This window comes from Solea solea, chromosome 10 (genome assembly GCF_958295425.1).
Source record: "Solea solea chromosome 10, fSolSol10.1, whole genome shotgun sequence".
Taxonomy (NCBI): Eukaryota; Metazoa; Chordata; class Actinopteri; order Pleuronectiformes; family Soleidae; genus Solea; species Solea solea.
Window position 1 is genome coordinate 21,733,326 of NC_081143.1, and position 18,183 is coordinate 21,751,508.

The window sequence follows — 18,183 nt, forward strand, 5'->3', positions numbered from 1 at the left end:
TGAGTTCTAATATGGCAGGTATTGTATTATTACCGAAACATGACTAGAGCTCAAGCAATTACTTGATTCATCGATTATTAATTAATCAATTAATTGATCGTCAACTATGTTGATAATGGATTAATCGGTTTGAGGCTTTTTTTCATGATTAAAACGAGATTTCTGATTGTTTGAGCTTCGTAAATGTGAATATCATTAAAATTGAATCGTTTTGGTTTGTGGACAAAACAAGACATTCGAGAACATCATCATTTCCAGGTTTGACAAACACTGATCAACATTTTATGGACTAAACATTTACTCGATTAATCGTGAAAATAATGGACAGATTAATCGATTATGTAAGTAATCATTAGTTGCAGCTCTGACCATGACCATATCTCTGAATAAGAAATGATCTAAATTTAAATATAACCACTTTATGTACCTCCAAACTACCAACTCTTCTCTGTCTGGCTTCTAAATCTGTTGATAAAAAAACCCCAAAACAGATCCAGTTGTAATTTAGTATTTTAACATGTTGCAGTGAGAAGCATTCCCCTTACATACTGGCCCATCTGTTCTAACCCACACACATAATAAAAATCTCTTCACACTTCATTCAGACAGTTTATGCAACTGTGGAATCACTTCTGGGAAATGCTTGTGGAATAGGCTCGGGGTTTTTTAAGTCTCTATAACCTTTGGTATCATGTGCAGATTGCCGTGACAAATCTTCTCGGTAGTAGTGTGTGTGTGTGTGTGTGTGTGTGTGTGTGTGTGTGTGTGTGTGTGTGTCCAGGGAAAGCAGACACAGCAGGTGAATAAAAAGATTCAGTCCTCATCTGTTTAAAAGTGCCTCACACTGAACGTCTCATCAGCTTACATGAGGACAATCAAATGAATGTCTCAAAATGACATTAAATTAAAGTAGTCTGGAACCCTTTTGGTTAGGCAAAGAAAAACACAATAAAATTACAAATCCGTTTCTCATTTCGCTTTGGAGCATATGGTGAGCGTCATCAGAGAGGGTGTGCAATATTTGTCAGGTTTTACTGCATCGTCTCAGGTGTGCTTGGTCTGAGCGGCGCGAGTGTTAGTGTCATGGAAAGTGGCTTCCCACAGAGTTTGTAAACTAACAATTCAACGGCAGCATTCGTGATTATGCTCACAGTACTTTGTAAGCAAATGTTGTGTAAGCAATGAGGTGGAAACGAGAAAAAGATAAGTACTCATTGACGCAACATCATGGACGTAAAGTGCGGTAAATACCGAGTAACAACAGGTCTTATTTGATCTGTTAAGAAAATGCAGATGGGGCTTTTTGTAGTCAAAATGCCCATGGTTTATTTAGCTTCTCCATAGGCAGAAGAATATTAAGGAGCTAATATTATGCACTTCTTCTGCATTATAACTTGTGATGGGGAGCTTGCCATTTCATCCAGGCTGTCATTTTTCACTTGTCAGTTTGCTAACGTTACAGGGAATGTACAGTTTCACAGAGCTGCTGGTAAATGAGAGGGTTATACAGTATACTGGCCGTGGGAATCACGATATCTGTCTGACTGAAGAAAACAAATGGTCTGTGAAAAGATTTGCATTTAGCTTTGCATTATGATTGTATTTGTGAAAAATTGTGCTTCCCAACCTCAGTTTCCCATGAGTCGAGAAATATCTTCATTCTTTTCTTTGTGACGTGCCCACCAGTGACACTTGGTACTGTTAGTGTAACTGTTAGCAAAGATGGCAGACACTGTTTACATTCTGGAAATGAGGTCCCGCCCCCCTACAAGTGGGTCTAAAAAGTGCGGAATTAGTATTAAATTTTCTAGCCTTGACATAAAAAATGTACGCACAAAAAGATTCTGGATTAAGTTTCTGCATGAACCCTGTATCATTGTTGAAGACTGCAGCTGTTGTTAACCTGTACTATAAACACATTCATGCTCGTGCACTTCCTGGTCCTGTCGGCTCCACTCAGGATAATTTTGTGGTGTTACCATGGCGGCGAGGTGCATACACACACACATACACTGCAGGCAAGGTAATCTAAACGCGCTTTAACAGTGCCATAACAGAGGAGAGTTTTGGCTTTGCACTTGGCCATGAGGCTGCACAGCTGTCACACAGACGAGACTCAATCTGAAGTCCTCTTAGTTTTTGTTCCTTTCGTTTGTTCTCCTGTGCTCCTTCATAGGTGGTTATCATCTATATAACTATGCACACACACACACACACACACACACACAAACTGATGCTAATGAAGTGGGAAAGAAAAGACTGAATGTACGCACCATATGCGAGGGGGATTTTGTTATGTTACCATAGTGATAGTAACTAATGACATCACTCGAAGAAGCACAGACATTCCAGAAAGCAATAAATAAGTGAAGGAACAGGGAGAGAGGAAGACGGGACAGCTCCCGCCGTCTCCTCCCCCTTTCTGTGTGTGTGTGTGTGTGTTTTAACTGCTGGTTACAGAAATGTCTTCGTTCATCATTAACTTGCTGAAGTCTGAAGTCGAGTGCAGACTGAAGAAGGAACTTATTTGTGTGCCTGTGTTTGGGTTCGGGTGTGTTGTTGGATGGGAGTATTTGTAGGTGATGCATCATCCACGACACGGAAGTTATTCTTTGACTTTGAAGCTTGTCTTTCAGACCCACCCCCCCCCCCCCCCCACACACACACACGATAGACTTGCACCAAAAGTACACTGCTGTGTCATACTTCCTTCCAAACCTCCCAACCTCTGCCAGATGTGATGTGTTCACAGATGGAAAAGCCTGAAAAGGAAACAGATATACAGACTGGGAACTAACAGGGTAATGCAGAGGTTAAAATACATGTGTTGAAATATTTGCCAGTTGTCTTGGCTGAACCCTTCTGGAGATATCCTTCCTTTTATATCTGCTTGAAAAAATGTTATGTAATTTAAATGTGTGGTTGTTGTTTTTTTTTAACTATGTTCTTCTGTGTGAGCTATTCCATCTAAAGAGAGTATGTCTTTTTATTCTTCTTTCTTATTGTTATTATTATTATTACAAGGTCATTGAGTTGACGCCTTTCATATCAGTCTCTGTGTATTGAAGTGTTAGTTCAGGTGTCTATAAGAGATGTTTAACACACACAGTATAACACCACCACACATGCCACGGTTTCCACAGAACTGCCTGGAAGCTGGACACTCGCATTTATAACATGACTGCTGGCAGAGACAGAGGGAAAAAAACTTACCCTAAAAAAAACCTAATAAAATCTATGTCTATATCTGCTCCTGGTCTCTCCTCCTCTCCCTCCTGTCCTTTCTCTCCCATCTTTCTGTCCCCCACCTCTCCTCTGTCCCCCATTTTTCCTTTCACCCCAACTGGTCGAGGCAGCTGGATGCACATTTTTGAGTCATGATTGTTTTGTTATGTTATGATTCTTGCGCTATACAATTGAATTGAAATTGAAATTGAATTGAAGTTTACAAACAGTTCACTCTCCCATACCAAAGTCCGTAGAGGAAAAACAAAATTTTTTTTTATCTTCCAGAAACACAAAAGCTGCTGTTGTACTTCTGCCACATTTCCGAATGAAGGGTTTCCCTGTCCAACATAATATGTTTGAATGTAGTAATGGATGCAGCAGTGAATTAAGGAAATGAAAGACCAAGAGACCTGCAGAATGGCTGTGTAACGTAAAAAAAATATATACATAATAAATTAACGGGTTTGACTGAAAATTAACCAAACGTGGGCGGGCCGCGGGTGGTCTCAATAATATATTTGTTTTTCCATAGCAAAACAAATTTTATGATGCGCATTATAAAATATATCACTCTCATTGAGCCAAAATTACTTTTATTTTGAAACTCAGATGCTGCTGTCGTCAATGAAGGAAGAAAAAGACAACTTGTGCACTCACTGCATGGCTCCATTGCGTTGCTATGTGCAATGAATGTGGAAGAGTGGAGCAGTTCGTTTTCATGATGTATTTTGATCTTTGAGAGGCTTTGGAGTATTTTTTTTATTGTCGGTCGTGGTTAATTGAAATTTGTGCGTGTGTAAGAATGTGCGTGTGAAAACGAAGCATGTCAGTATGAGAAGAGCCTGTGTGTTTTTAATCACAGTTATGAGTCAGGCTTTAATTAACATGGCATTTGACCTAATGGCGGTTAACCGGTTGGTCACGTTCCGTAGCTTCACAGGTATGGGCGGGTGCTGGCTTTAAAAAATGGACTCTTTCCTGACTGTGAATGTACTAAACTTGAAGACGATACTTAGTGAATTCAGTGAACATCTTAAGAGTCTTTGGTGCAAACAGGGACACATCAAAGCTGTCCAGTCCAGACCCTGGTGCTGATGGTGGTTGGTGATCTATTAAGACTGATGAAAGAGGAAGAATGATGGAGTAGCTGAGACGGCAAAGACTCATTGGTGATGGGGAGGTGGAGGGTGAGCATGACGACAGAGCATGCGTCGATCGCAGCACTGACACCTCGCGACATGACAGCTAGGAAGTGACAGTTCACATGCTTGAGCAGATGAAAACTGGAAGTATGAGAATAAAACTGTGATTGAAGTCTTCCTGACTGGACTTGCACCAGAGCTTCATTTAGGAAGGTCCATTGTGAATAAAATATATGGTAGTAGAAGAATGACCTTTGGAGCAGTAATTTCATTGCCTTTTGGAGAAACTCAACAGTGGAAAGGCAGCTTATGCTGCAAGAGTAGTTTGCATGGATGTTATGTATATAATATATTCTCTTGAAATCTATTGAAACTTTTTACCCGAGGGTGAGTGCTTGATACTCAAAAGATTTCCCTAGATCGGAGCCTAGATTTGTACAGAGGGCACCGTGTGACCACAACTAGAACTGACGTATAGCATAAGTAAGACAGGCAGGTAGGATGGAGCTAGAGCTGGACAATATGATGACATTAGATCATGAAGGACTGGAACGTGTTGACGACCTGCAAAGGCAGACAGATCGTAGTGTCGTCTACAGGTCACATTCTATTCATCGCTGTTCAATGTTCTTGTGCAGATGCATTGGGGGGGAGGTTTCACACTATTTGCTAGTCCGCTTCATGCCTGATCTAGAGAAACGATGAACAACAACAACTATCATAGCGAACTACGGGCAGTGCTGTGGATTCTCATTCCCTACCCTGTTTGATTCAGTGTAGCGGGAAAAGAGAGCAAAACGCAGGAGGAAAACAAGAAGTCTACCTCTGGAACTGGTTTGGCTCCCCACAACAACAGTCATTTGCAGTTTGCAGTTTGCTTTTTAGACGCCTAAAGAGACAGATTCCTAAACAATGTTCTGAGAGTGAAATTTAGACTGAAACAAACTACTTTAACACAGACATTTGATAAAGGCGGTGCCTATTAGAGGACGAGCAACTGAAGCTGTTATCTTTTACCTCGCAAAAGTCTGCACTGTTTACCTTTTAAATCAAAATACAATGTTTGAGTGAAGCAAAACAGTCTGAGGCTGAGTGCACGAACCTAAATGCTCTTTTTAGAGCTATGTTTTTACATAGGGGAATAGTTTGGTTTTACTGTTCAGTAACTTGCAAAATAGTAAAAACTTAATAGATGTGAGGAGCTTTATGTTAGAGTCACGCAACGCAACAGAGACATAAAAGCGTTTACTGTGAAATACAAACAAAAAGGGAAAATGATACTGGCTTTAAAAAATGCCTTAAAACACCCACAATATCGTAAACATGATAAAGCTCCAGTGTGTAACTTCTGTTGCTAAGCACTGCTCGTGTTGCCACCACCTCAGATCACCCCAAGCTTTCTGAAAGGGGTGACGTGACTGTTAAACGTTTGTTGTGGTTTCTCCCTCACTCCCTCCCTCCCTCCCTCCCTCCCTCCCTCGTGTTTGAGAGAACATGGTTTAATACCTAAACCTAAATTCCTCTTTAGGGCTATAATCAACCAAAGAAATTCTTGGTCGACTGAAGCCCTGAAATTTTGACTAATTGAAAATCCACTAATTGCATCTGCGCAATATCATAGCCCATGATTTCCCAAAATATACTATGTCAACTAGTGATATCAGCACAAGAACTGTTGGGGGAATATTAAGATTATTTGGCTCTGTGCATTTCCTCGCACAGAGCGAGACTGAACTTAGCCATGTTTGTAGTAATTTTTCATTCTATTTTTGTGAAATGCTGCCGATGAAAAGCTCAAAATAGATTAAAGAACGTCCACATTCTTTAATCTATCTGTCTAGTGGGTTGGGCTAATCCAAAGAAGTGAAAGGGGGGAGGCTCTGAAAACACCCCCATTAACACTTGGTACTTTCCTCAGATGACAATCAAATTAACCATAGACTGTATGACATTTACAACTCTGAACTCTGAAGTAACTGCAACAATAATTCAGGTGGGAAATATCAAACTAGTTATAAATTTGACCACCATGTTCATCTTGGATGTTATCCATAAAACAAACAACTCTGAATATTGCACTCAATTGTTCAATTGTATAGGTTTGTCTTGGCAATGACGCACAAAACACAAAAGAGAGCGAGCTACAGATTTTGCACATCGTCATTTGACCAACGTTAGTGATTCCTCAAGTGCTGTGTAGTGGTATGAACTTATTCACCTGAGAAAAACACTATGTTCCTGCATTTGTAAAGACTTGTACGCCTCCATTGTAAGTCTAGTAATTTGTGATATAATGGAAAAGATGAAGAAAAAAGACTGAGGGATTAGAGCAGCTGTAGCACAGGGGTGATAGTGGGTGGTCTGTTAAGAAGGGCAAAAGGCTGTGCAGTCTGTGGTTCAGTCCACAGTGTCTCCAATACCCATGTTGTGAAGTGTCCTTGGGCAGAATACTGAGGTTGGGCTGTGTGTGTGTGTGTGTTTTTGACAGCACAGACCATTTGATAGATGTTTGATGTCTTTTCTATGCAACCAATTTAAAAGTTTAACCCATTGCTCTGGGTTGTGTTAAGCAGTAAAATGTAGCAGGTGTTCACTGCAGAAGAATTGGATATATTAGATTTTTTTTTGCACCAGCTTGACAGAACATCATTCATCGACAGAGCGAACCATGGGAGTGGTAATTGGAGTTTTTTTTCCCCCTGCATTGAGACACAAACATCCACGACTGCAGACTTAAAATGTCTGTGCAGCCTGTTCACTGCGCACAGGGAGCCGTGCACTCGGCGATATCACATAATAACACTCTTTATCCGCGTTTGGGCTCAGAGTTAACAGGATTGTCACCATCTAACCTGTGAAATTAAAACCAGGACATGCCGTGCCACGTCGACACTGTCTATGAAAATTGGAGCAGTAAATGAAGTCGATACAGAAAGAGAAAAAAGAAGTGCTGAAGTGGCACAGACACAGACTGCAGCTGACGCTCTGCTTGTCCCGATGGTGTTGCATTAAAATCCAAAGGTGACACTTGTTGCGTTGCTTTTTACAGTTCAGATCCATTTGATAGATCTGCACACACTGCTCAGCAACACTCAGCCACTGCTGATGTGACTGCTGAGAAAGATGTTTATAATGTGCAAATAAAAACATAAACAGCGTGTCTGGTGTGCAAAGGTCTTTGTTTCTGTGGCTACAAGTGTCGGTTGGTTTCAATTAAATCAAGACAAAAACATCTCAACATTGAGATCCATGACAAAAATGGAATATAAATGGAAAAGAATAACATGAGTTAAAATTGCATAAATAAATAGGGAATATTTTTTTTTATTGTGAAGCACTTGGTGACTCCTGCTCCAGTACGATGGCTTGTGTTTTGATATTGATGGAATAATCCCTGGCGATGACAGCTGCCTGATGCTCATTACGTTACAGTTCTCTGGCAAGCAGAAGCAGAAGCAGGTCCCACGGCACCATTGTTTACTAAAACATGCGTTTGCTGCCAAGATGTCGGGGGATCTTCACGAGAGTTCGCGTACAACCATGCAGGATTATCGTGTGGAAATCAATAAAGCAAGTGGGAATGTGAAGTCGTACTGAACTTGAACTATAGTAACCAGCTCCAATTTTCACTCAAGGCACCCCAGAGGCACTGCAGGTCTGAGACTCTCAGTTTATGACTTGAGTCATTAGTGAAAGTCGCACATTTGTTGACCAGAGAGGCGATGAGCAACGAGCGTAGGACGACTTTTTGTAAAAGTGTGCATATGTGAGTGTGTCACTCTGAGTGAGTGTGTTAAACTGCTGCACACAGCTGCCCTTCACTTGCCAGCTGGACACCAGACAACCCAGGCAGCAGCAGCTGGAAAAATGGACAGAATGTTCTAAAGAGGAGAGGAGAGTGTTTAGGACCCAACCAGTCAGCCTGTGAAGCAAAATGTTGGGCCCCAATCTCTTCAATCAACACTTCATTCTCACAGCTCTCCATCCCATCTCCCTAATTTCATGCTCCTTCTCCTTGCAGTAGGGGAAGAACCAATCTACTCCTGAGATCTCTCCCTCACCTCTGTGTGAGGCATGAGGTGCTGGCTGGCAGCCCACACTGAGCCGATAGTTCTCCAGAGTTGGCCTGTGTCGCTCAGTCGCTGGGCCTCCCCCTCCCCCCATAATTTCTCTTCTGCTGCTTCTTCTTCACACTTGCCTCCTCCTCCTCCTCGTCCTCTTCCTCCAACAACTCCATCAGCTTTAACTCCTCCTTTACTTTTGTCCTGCTTCTCTTCCAGTCAGACTCCTAAAGGTCTGCCTGGCCTTCAAATGTAAACAAAGCAGCAGAGCAACAGAGAGAGAACGAGGAAAGAGATTGATAGAAGTTTGTGGGGGTGGGAGGGGTATCGGGCAGGCCAAGGGGGATGAAAGCGACCACAGAGCAGTCTGTGTTTAGTGGGTTAGTGGAGCGCTGGCTTTCACTACAGGGACTTGGACCACTGCGCCACCACGACGAAGCAGATACAAATCTTCTCTACAATCAGACCTACAGAGTTTTCATCCCCAGGGCTTTTTTTTTTGTTCTCATTTAAATCAGATATACAGTCATTCTTCATTGGCGTTCTTTGTCCTTTTTATTTCCTAAATTCCCTCCGTCATTCCCTTAGCGATTAGTACGTACGTACGCACATTTTTAGCCATTTGAAATAGGGATGTTTTTTTCCAAATGGGAGCTGTGGCTGTGTTACCTGTGGGTAAAAAGCAACATTTCAGTCAGGCCAGTGGTTGAGAGGACGTAGGGTAGTGTAGGATTCATGTTAGGCATGGTTAGGGTTAGAGTAAGTCTCCAGGAAATGAATGTAAGTCTATGTAAAGTCCCCACAAGTGACCTACGACAGTGTGTGTGTGTGTGTGTGTGTGTGTGTGTGTGTTCTCATTCTCAGGCTCAGAATAAGTGGCACCAGACAGGCCTTATAAGGAGCGGTTAGATCACTGGCCACACCGTCAGTAAAACAGAACCATATGTGTGCTCTGTGTGTGTGTGTGTGTGTGTGTGTGTGTGTCTGTTTGTGTGTGTGTGTGTGTGTGTGTGTTTGTGTTCTGCAGGGTCTCTCTCTCTATATATTTCTGGTGTGTGTGTGTGAGTAAGTAAAACCATGTGTGGTCAGAGGTAGCTGAGAGAACGGAAGCCTGTTGTTAATAGACATGGTGAAGGTCACGTTATACTGTCATGTTAAACACACATATTATCTCACTCTCTCTCTCTCTCTCTCTCTGTCTCTGTCTCTGTCTTCATGCAGCGTTACTCTTCTCTTATGTAGTCGAGTAGGACACACATAAACACCTGGCGCGGACACAGACAGCATTACATAAGAGGAGGTGTCAGCCTAATGTGTGAGTGTGACCCATCAGTTCATGGGTGGAGCATCTTTCTGCCGTCCTGTTTCATCTACTGATGGGTTTAGCAGAGGAGGAATATCTCCCTCTCTCTCCCTCCCTCCCTCCCTCTCTCTCTCTTTTTTGGTCTCCATCTTTCTTACACAGCGTGTCTGGAATGTACAGATGTTTCCTTTTGGGAATGGGCGTCCTGCTCTTTTTTCACATACACACACAGAAAGAGTGAAAGAGAGAGAGAGAGAGGCGTGAGTGTGTTCCCATAACAGTCAAACTCATACACACATACTGTAAATTGGTTCTTTTAATTAGTTTCTGAGTGAATACAATCAAACATAGATTTATGGATCAGCGGGACTGTTCAACTTTTTCAAATTTTAGTATGTCAGTGCTTCTCTGCACACACACACACACACACACACACACACACTGTGTTTTTGGTCATCTTGGTGCTTGTTTATTTATTTTCTTTCCCCTTTTGTCTCATCGTTCTCACGTGCAGGCTCTCTGAGGAGGAGACTGAAGCTTAGCTTTGGCTCTGTCCTGCTTCCTCCTCTGCACTCCTGGTTTGTTTTGGCAACGCGCTCACACAGTTCAACCAATTTAGTTTTCTCACTCCCTGGCTCATTTATCTAGACTCCAACCCTAGTTTTGAAATAATGCTCGTGATTGTGTCATGGTCCTTTTGAGTTAACACCGTGTGTAATACGGGGACCAGCTTTTTAAACAATTCATGACGTACAGTAAATCATCATCTAATGTTTCTGACAATTTTTTGCTACCATTTTCTAACACCTAGTTTTTATTTTAAACATATAAATCAGCCAGACTTCAGAAGTGAATCCTCAGTAAAGGGTTGGAAAAAAAACAAACTCTCCTGCAGACACATCTGTGTGTCTTGTATTTTGGGGATGCATGTATACACACACATACTGTGTATGATCACACTTATATTCAGTCTTATATTAGGTTATTGAAGATGAATTGTTATTTGGCACATATGTCGTTTGACACTAACAGATTTTTGGTTTTACAGAAACGTGAATGACATGTTTGAGGGTCATTTTGAAAACCTTTATAAGATTACTTAGTCATTTAGAGGCATTTGACTGTAAATTGCCGCATACAGCTCATACAATTCAATAAATACACAAGCTACTATTCAATAAATAGAAGCCTCAAAATGTACGTGATGTTTTTTGGCTTATTTTAACCATAAAAGGGCCAGAAAATGTTCTGTTAGTAAGTGCTTTTGCCCATTTATTCCAGAATAGCTTTTAATATCTGGCAGTTATTTACAATTTACTGCATGTTAAAATATTGTATTAACAATTTAAAAAAACAAAACAAAAAAACACTATAGTTGTACACAAACTGTTTAAATGCTTTAAATCATATTTGAAATTAAAAGTAAATTGAGTTTCTGTCTCAATGTCTGATTTGCTGATTTTATTTGCAACTTCTCAGCTTCCAGAAGCCGTCTGAATTTTTCCGATAGCACAAATCGTTATGTAATTACGGCAATGCAAAGTGCACTTCTGCGAACGTGTCGTCTGCGATATGCTCGGTGTCAAAGGGTTAACTCAATCTCTGTATCATTTTGCAAACAATAACTTGTCATTGTTACACTTCAAGTCATATTGTAATGACAGATTACAATTTCAAATGCAAGAAAATCAATCAAATGCCATAGGGTAGAAGAAAGTGGGTGAGACATTATAAAAAATGTCCTTAACTTCAAATTCTTCTGGAGTATGGATTGGGGAACAGTGATCAACAGAACAGTCTACTAACGGTTCTGTGTGTGTGTGTGTGTGTGTGTGTGTGTGTGTGTGTGTCCATCATCATTCATAAAAAGTAAACAGAATTATTCTATCATTTTTTGTCTGTATCATCCAGCCCTAGTTTCAAGTATTTGTCACTCATGGATCATTGCAGCGCTCACACTTGACACAGAGAACGTCCGTGCGCTTCTGTGCATTTAACTACCATATTAAACTCATCATCACATTATTATGTATGGTTTGCTCTTGATGGCGGAGTAGTACTACATCTATTCTCCTCTTGTGTCTCTCTGTACGAGAACATCACTTCATCACAATTACATTAACCTGAAATGTCACCTGAAAGCTTATAAAAACATATTCTATGGCACTTACTGTACACTGGTAAGCACTAAGCGGGTTTGAAAGAATGACATTAGATCTTGTCCCATGTTAGAGGAGCAAAAGTCTTGATAACGCCGGCCTCTGCTGTATCAATCTGTGCCGGTCTTTTTTTAATCCGTCTCTTGTGGGTACCCCAGCTGTGCTGAAGTACACACACACACACACACACAAGTGCACACGTGCGCACACACATGTGTGCCATCATGTCTTGCGCCACAAATAAAAAAGGGATTACTATTTTTTGCTATTTTATGTGTTTGGAGCCCTGAGCTGTTGAAAACATTGACTGGACCAAATGAAAAAGTAAAGGGTCACATTTCTTTTTGTTGTTCCATAATAAAAAAAAAAAAAAAAGATGATGTATGGCATTTTTAGTCGACAACAGCTGTATGATGTGTCATCACTAAAGCATTATTAACCAGAGGATTCTCTATTGTCCTGTCCTTAGCGTTGTGGTCTTTGGCACGGCCACTCACATATTTAGAGTGTCTGGTTCTATTTATCGCCAACTCTATGTTTTTTTTTTTTGTTCCAACTCTTTCACTTTCTCTCTCTCCTTTACTATTATTACATTTGATGTCCTAGCACTTACCCATTCATGTTGTATGGTAAATGACATCATCTTGGCCTAAAACTGCATTTTAAGTGTGGATATTTTGGTTTGTTTCCACAGAGATCTTTCCAAGAACCACATCTCCTCCCTTGATACCAGCCTGTTAGATCGCCTCACCGGCCTCCGAGAGCTGTGAGTACACACACGGCCTTCTGCATTTGTCTGTTTGTGTTCTTTTATATTCCCTATCGATCCATCAGAACCTTTGTGATTCCATTTAATTATGTCTATATACTCTATGTGTCAGGTATCTTCAAGGGAATCGGATCAATGTTCTCCCCAGAGGGATATTCTGCTGTGGGCCACTGTCAGTTGTGTAAGTCTGGAGAAGTTGAGGACCTGGAAAGTCTGTGGTTGGGAGTGGAGTGAAGGAGAGAGGAGGAAGGGAGAAGGAGGAAGATGAATAAGAGAGAGAGAGAGAGAAAGGTTTGGTTTAGTCTGGATTTAAGTAGGCAGAAATCCCAGGAGGGAGCTTGCTGAACCAGAGAGCATTCACATTAAAACACACACACACACACACACACTCACACGCACACCAATCGCTGCACAATTAAGTTCAATTACAGCTTACTGCTCCAGGCTCCCACTACCTCCTTCTATCCCTCTCTCCATCTGTCCATGTCTCCCTTCCTTCATCCATTACCTTATTTCTTCCACCCACTGAATGATGGGTGTTTAAGCATATGTGTGTGTGTACGTGCACATGTGTTCGTGTGTGTGTGTGTGTGTTTGAGAGAGAGAGAGAGAGAGAGAGAGAGACTGGTGGTTTCCATCAGTTCCTTCCAAAACCACCACACAACGGCCCCATTATGCATCCTACTGGATAGAGGGAGGGAGAGGGAGGAGTGAAAGACATGAAGGAGAGCAGCATGGAAACAAAACGTGGAGAGCAGAAGTGTAGAAACATCACAATTTTGAAAATGCTTAATTCTAATTCAGCCATTCACTCATGTGTTGTGTTGTGCACATGTTGAGTGCCATTTCTGTGTATAGAGAATTGTCATTTACATTTTAAAAATCCTCACGTGTTTACAGTCGGGAAAAAATAACGTTTAACTTTCATCCAGTGGAGAGAAAAAAAAGTCTTGCACCTCTTTGACTGTGACAGTGATTTGTCCGTTTTGTTTCCCTTCAGAGATTTGAGCAACAACCAAATCACCACCATCGAAGAGAGAATCTGTGACAACCTATGCAATTTGACTCAAATGTAAGTAAAGCACAATACGTTGTTAGTTTGTCTCTATCTCTATTATATATGTATATATATATATATATATATATATACCCTCCCACCTGATGTAAACACACATGGACATATATAGATACAGTACATCATGCATACTTAAATTAAAAGCAGCATGTTTACAGTTCCCTCCCCTAAACATACGATAAATGAGGAGGTATAGACCAACGATGTTAAGAAGGACCTGTGTCAGCTGGGATTGGCTCCATCTCTCCCTGTGACCCTCAGGGGATCCTGAATAATTTAAATCTCCTTTTCGATCTGTCACTCCAATTTTGGTTATTGTCCTTCTCCATAATATACCACCACACTCTGCTCTCTCCTTTTCCTTCACTTTCCTTTGCAGTTTCTTATTTTTTTTTTTTACCTTTATCTTTGCCGCGGAGACTAATCAGGACAATCTCGTCTCATCTCATCTTGTTTCATTGAAAGCTGCTTTGTAGCAGGAAAAGCACATTAGTTATACTAATTTAGTGTTAGTGTTGTAATGTAAAAAAGTACAAATATCTTGTTATTGTACCTAAGTAGAATTTTCACACATCTGTACTTTACTTTGTTACTTATATTTCTGACAACTTTTACTCCACTACATTTCCTAAATAAAATGTATACTTTTACTCTGATACATTTCCCTTAACTATATTCGTTACTCGTTACTTCAAAATAAAAGTTGTTGACCAAATGCATATTTTTTGTCGCTAGTTGTTTTTGGCGGCACCAGCTGTTAGCCACTCAGCTGTTAGCCGCAGATTTCGGCTCCAAGTGGACTTAAAACACACCAGTGGCTCGTTGTTTACTGTGTCTGACACCAAGGCTCTGGTCTCCGGGTTTCTGTTGTACACTCCGGACGCCGGGTTTCAGCTCTCAGCTGGTGAGCTGGAGAGAGAGAGAGAGAGAGAGAGAGAGAGAGAGAGCTTGTCACCATTCATGACAGAAGGTTCATTTTAATGTTGTTTGAAGTTTAGAAAGTTGTTTTCAATGTAAAGCTGTGTCAAAAGCAGCATTGTTTTGACACAGCCTTACTTTTCAAATTAAGCGTGACACAATCAAGCAAATCAATTACATTTGGATCAGGAAGCAACAAAACAGGTGAAGTTGGCATCTGGTCGTGATGGCAAACTGGTGCTCAGTCATTTAACAGTTCTGTTATGGAGAAAAGGTCCAGTTGAGTGCATTTTCTTATGAAATATCCTATATTTTTTACGTTATGGCACCATTGTCTTCATCATCTTCATCCGAAAAAGTAAAGGTCATAATGCATGAATGATGACATTCCATTGTGAATGTGTTTAATGACCAAAAAAGGGTTGTCACTTCCTGCGGGATCCACTAAAATCTATTGTTCCTGTTACTATTTATCCGCCTCAATTTTATCAAGAACTGAAAATTGAAATTGGAAAAGAAAGCACAGATATGGATACCGTTTCACCAGTTCTTTGTCCTGTGTCCTCTTCTCTAGCGACCTGAGCGGCAACCCCTTTGACTGTGACTGTAAGCTGTTCAGATTGGTCAGCTGGCTCCAGGAGAAAGGCGTGCGGGTTCGGCGACCGGACGCCATGCTCTGCAGCCATCCTCCTGAACTCCGTCACCAGCCGCTGCTCAACGTCAGCCTGCTCACCTGTGGTATGAACCAAAAATCTCTCAGTCAAAACAATAACATAAGAGCGACTTTGATGAAGCTGGGAAGCAGCGTAGGATCATGGGAATCTTTGGTTCCCGTGTGTGTTTGAGCTTTAAGCAGCAGCAGAAGGTGCAGCAAACAGTAATGAGTCGTCGTGAGATTAGTGACCAATACACAAAAATATTTCCTTCTTCTCTCTGATGTTTCATAGGGGTTTTCCCTGGAAGTTAAAGCAGGTCCAAGGTAAAGTGAATGACGCCATTAAAAACAAGGCGGGCCACAAATGAAACAGTGAACAGAAATGTGCATTTCTACGAATTTTGATAGTGTTCCAAACATTTTGTGTAATTTAAGCACACTTTTCAACACAATATAAAATGTTAGTCTTGGTGTTTTTTTGATATATTAATGCAAAAATTTAATCTTCAAGTTTCCAAGTCGCAAAAATGACAAAAATATGCACAGTGAAAGAAATAATGAGGCACCTTTTTTTTTTTTTTGCAGTAAATGAAGTTTTTCTTGCAGTTCTTGTGAAGGGTGAGCTGTTTTTGATCCTGGTGCCTGAGAGGCTCAGCTCATGGAAAGAATTAAAGACATCCATCATCTGCATGCTCAATGATAAGCAGGCAGACTAAATCCGTAATAATTGCTTTTGGGTTGAGAACCCAGATAAAAGGACAAAATAATCTTCTATGTTATGAATTCTTTGTGACAGGAATTTCAGACATCAATGCAATAAACCATTTGACCTCTTTTGCTGGTTATTGGTGGAAGTGGAAGTCTGACGCTGCTTAACAGAATAAATGAAATATGACATCAATTATTTAATTTGTGATAAGGCATCCTTACATTTTTTTTTTTTGTCTGTTCCTCAGGTCTGAACTACGCAGCATGTCTTGAAGACAGCAGCAGTGTAGGAGGGGGGCGGAGTGAGCTTGTTATCTTCTCTTCCTCCACACCGGGAAACTTCACACGCGAGCAGTGTAACAGTGTGTGCTTTGCCGCATCACACCGCTACGGTGGCCTGGGGGCAAGACAAGAGTGTCTCTGCAGCACAAACTCGGAGCCCAACTTCATCAGTGAATCTCAGTGTTCTGCCGCCTGCACTAACCCCCACGTTATGAAGGTACGTGGCACACTCAGAGTCCCACTAATAATCACCCGGTGCCATGGTTCTCAAACTGCGGTACGTGTAGCTTCCTCCGGTGAAGGAAAATCAGAAATACTGTATGACTGTATATACCAGGGTGTGTGATCAGAGTGGAGCTGAGTGCACAGAAAATAACAAAAAAAATACTAGAATAAATTAAAGAATATTAATTAGAGTCACCATGTCTCTCGCTCCATCTTAATCTAATTTCACTAAAACAGCCACAGTGAACCAAAGTGCATAATAGGGCATAATAGCTCACAAGAGGCGATAACATGCATCTAAAACAACTACAATAAATTAAAACATGTAAAAACCATAATAAAAACAGGTCAAATAAAATAAGTGAAACTAAAAACAGACTTAAATGGAAAATAACATCAACAACTTAAATAGTGTCAAAAGCCAATAGAAAGAGGTGAGTTTTGAGAAGAGATTGAAAAACAGGCAGGGAGGAGGAGGCTTTTCATTCCACTGTTTTGGGGCCACAGCAGCAAATACACGGTCCCCTCTGAGCTTGAGTTTGGTTTTTGGCACAGTCAGGAGCAGCTGATCAGCTGACCTGAGAGAGCGGGAAGGTGTGTGAGGGTGTAGCAGCTCAGAGAGGTAGGGTGGGGAAAGGCCATTAAGGGATTTAAAAACAAATAAAAGAATTTTAAAATATGGCATTAGAAAATTAAGAATTATTGTGTTAGTCGGGCTAAAAAAATTGACTTAAAATACATGTCATATGTTAGTCCGACAGGAATTCTACTTCACTACTACATTAAATACTCTAAAGTAGGATTAACACAACCAGATAACATGTTTGGGAGTCAAACTACTACAGCATGTTTACCTTTAGGGCACATTAGTCTCAGTCCTGAAGCTGCAACACAAAAGAATAAAAAACAGTTAGAAAAACATGGCAAAGTTCAGGCTGCAACATTTTTCTGGACTGATGAGGAGACCAATAATTGTGTGCTCTGTCCTCTTAAAGAATTGGATATTTTTAGGTTCTTTTGTAAACACATTATCAAGGATTCCATCTAAACCTTCCAACAAACTACCGTCTGCTTCCTGCTCGAGAGAAACCCAGAACTCCCAACTGTAAATTATTTTTACTTCATCAGTTTAATGAAAAATTGCATTTCTACTGAAAAATCACAACAGCAACAGTGAAACCACACAAACATCTGAACACTCTCCAGCAAATAAATGACTATTTCACATTTAAATACTGTACAACCTCCTCCTCCTCCTCCTCTTCCTCACGTGGTCTCCTTTGATTGACAGGAATGTGGGTGGACTCTGGCTCACGATGTCTTTGCGGTGGACTTCTCCATCTCACTGAAGCCTCTCCCGCTGCAAAGTGTCCTTGACCCCATCACTCTGGCAGCCGTCTCCTCTGTTACTCCGGTGACGCTGTCCTGGGACTTTGGTGATCTTTCATCGCGGGTCAACACTACAGGAACCGGCCTGACCACAGCGACTCATAAATACGGGCTTCCCGGACAATATGCCGTCAGCGTGATGGCCTGGGCTGGGAACAAGGAGGTGAAAGAGAATGCGATTTATAAGACATGATACAGAGCTGATATATTGTAAAATCATTTTCTCCCCATGAATAATGACATTTCCACCAGCTTGACAAACAGAAACA

General features: G+C 41.0%; 1 protein-coding gene across 1 annotated transcript in view; it reads left to right on the plus strand.

Moving 5' to 3' along the window:
• The window catches only part of pkd1a (polycystic kidney disease 1a), a 60,064-nt gene that overhangs the window by 4,547 nt on the left and 37,334 nt on the right, over nucleotides 1-18,183 (plus strand). The window contains exons 2-7 of the mRNA XM_058640197.1: nucleotides 12,588-12,659; nucleotides 12,775-12,843; nucleotides 13,663-13,734; nucleotides 15,230-15,393; nucleotides 16,267-16,517; nucleotides 17,817-18,077. Coding sequence (XP_058496180.1) covers nucleotides 12,588-12,659; nucleotides 12,775-12,843; nucleotides 13,663-13,734; nucleotides 15,230-15,393; nucleotides 16,267-16,517; nucleotides 17,817-18,077 — 889 coding nt within the window. The remainder of the gene's footprint in view (nucleotides 1-12,587; nucleotides 12,660-12,774; nucleotides 12,844-13,662; nucleotides 13,735-15,229; nucleotides 15,394-16,266; nucleotides 16,518-17,816; nucleotides 18,078-18,183) is intronic.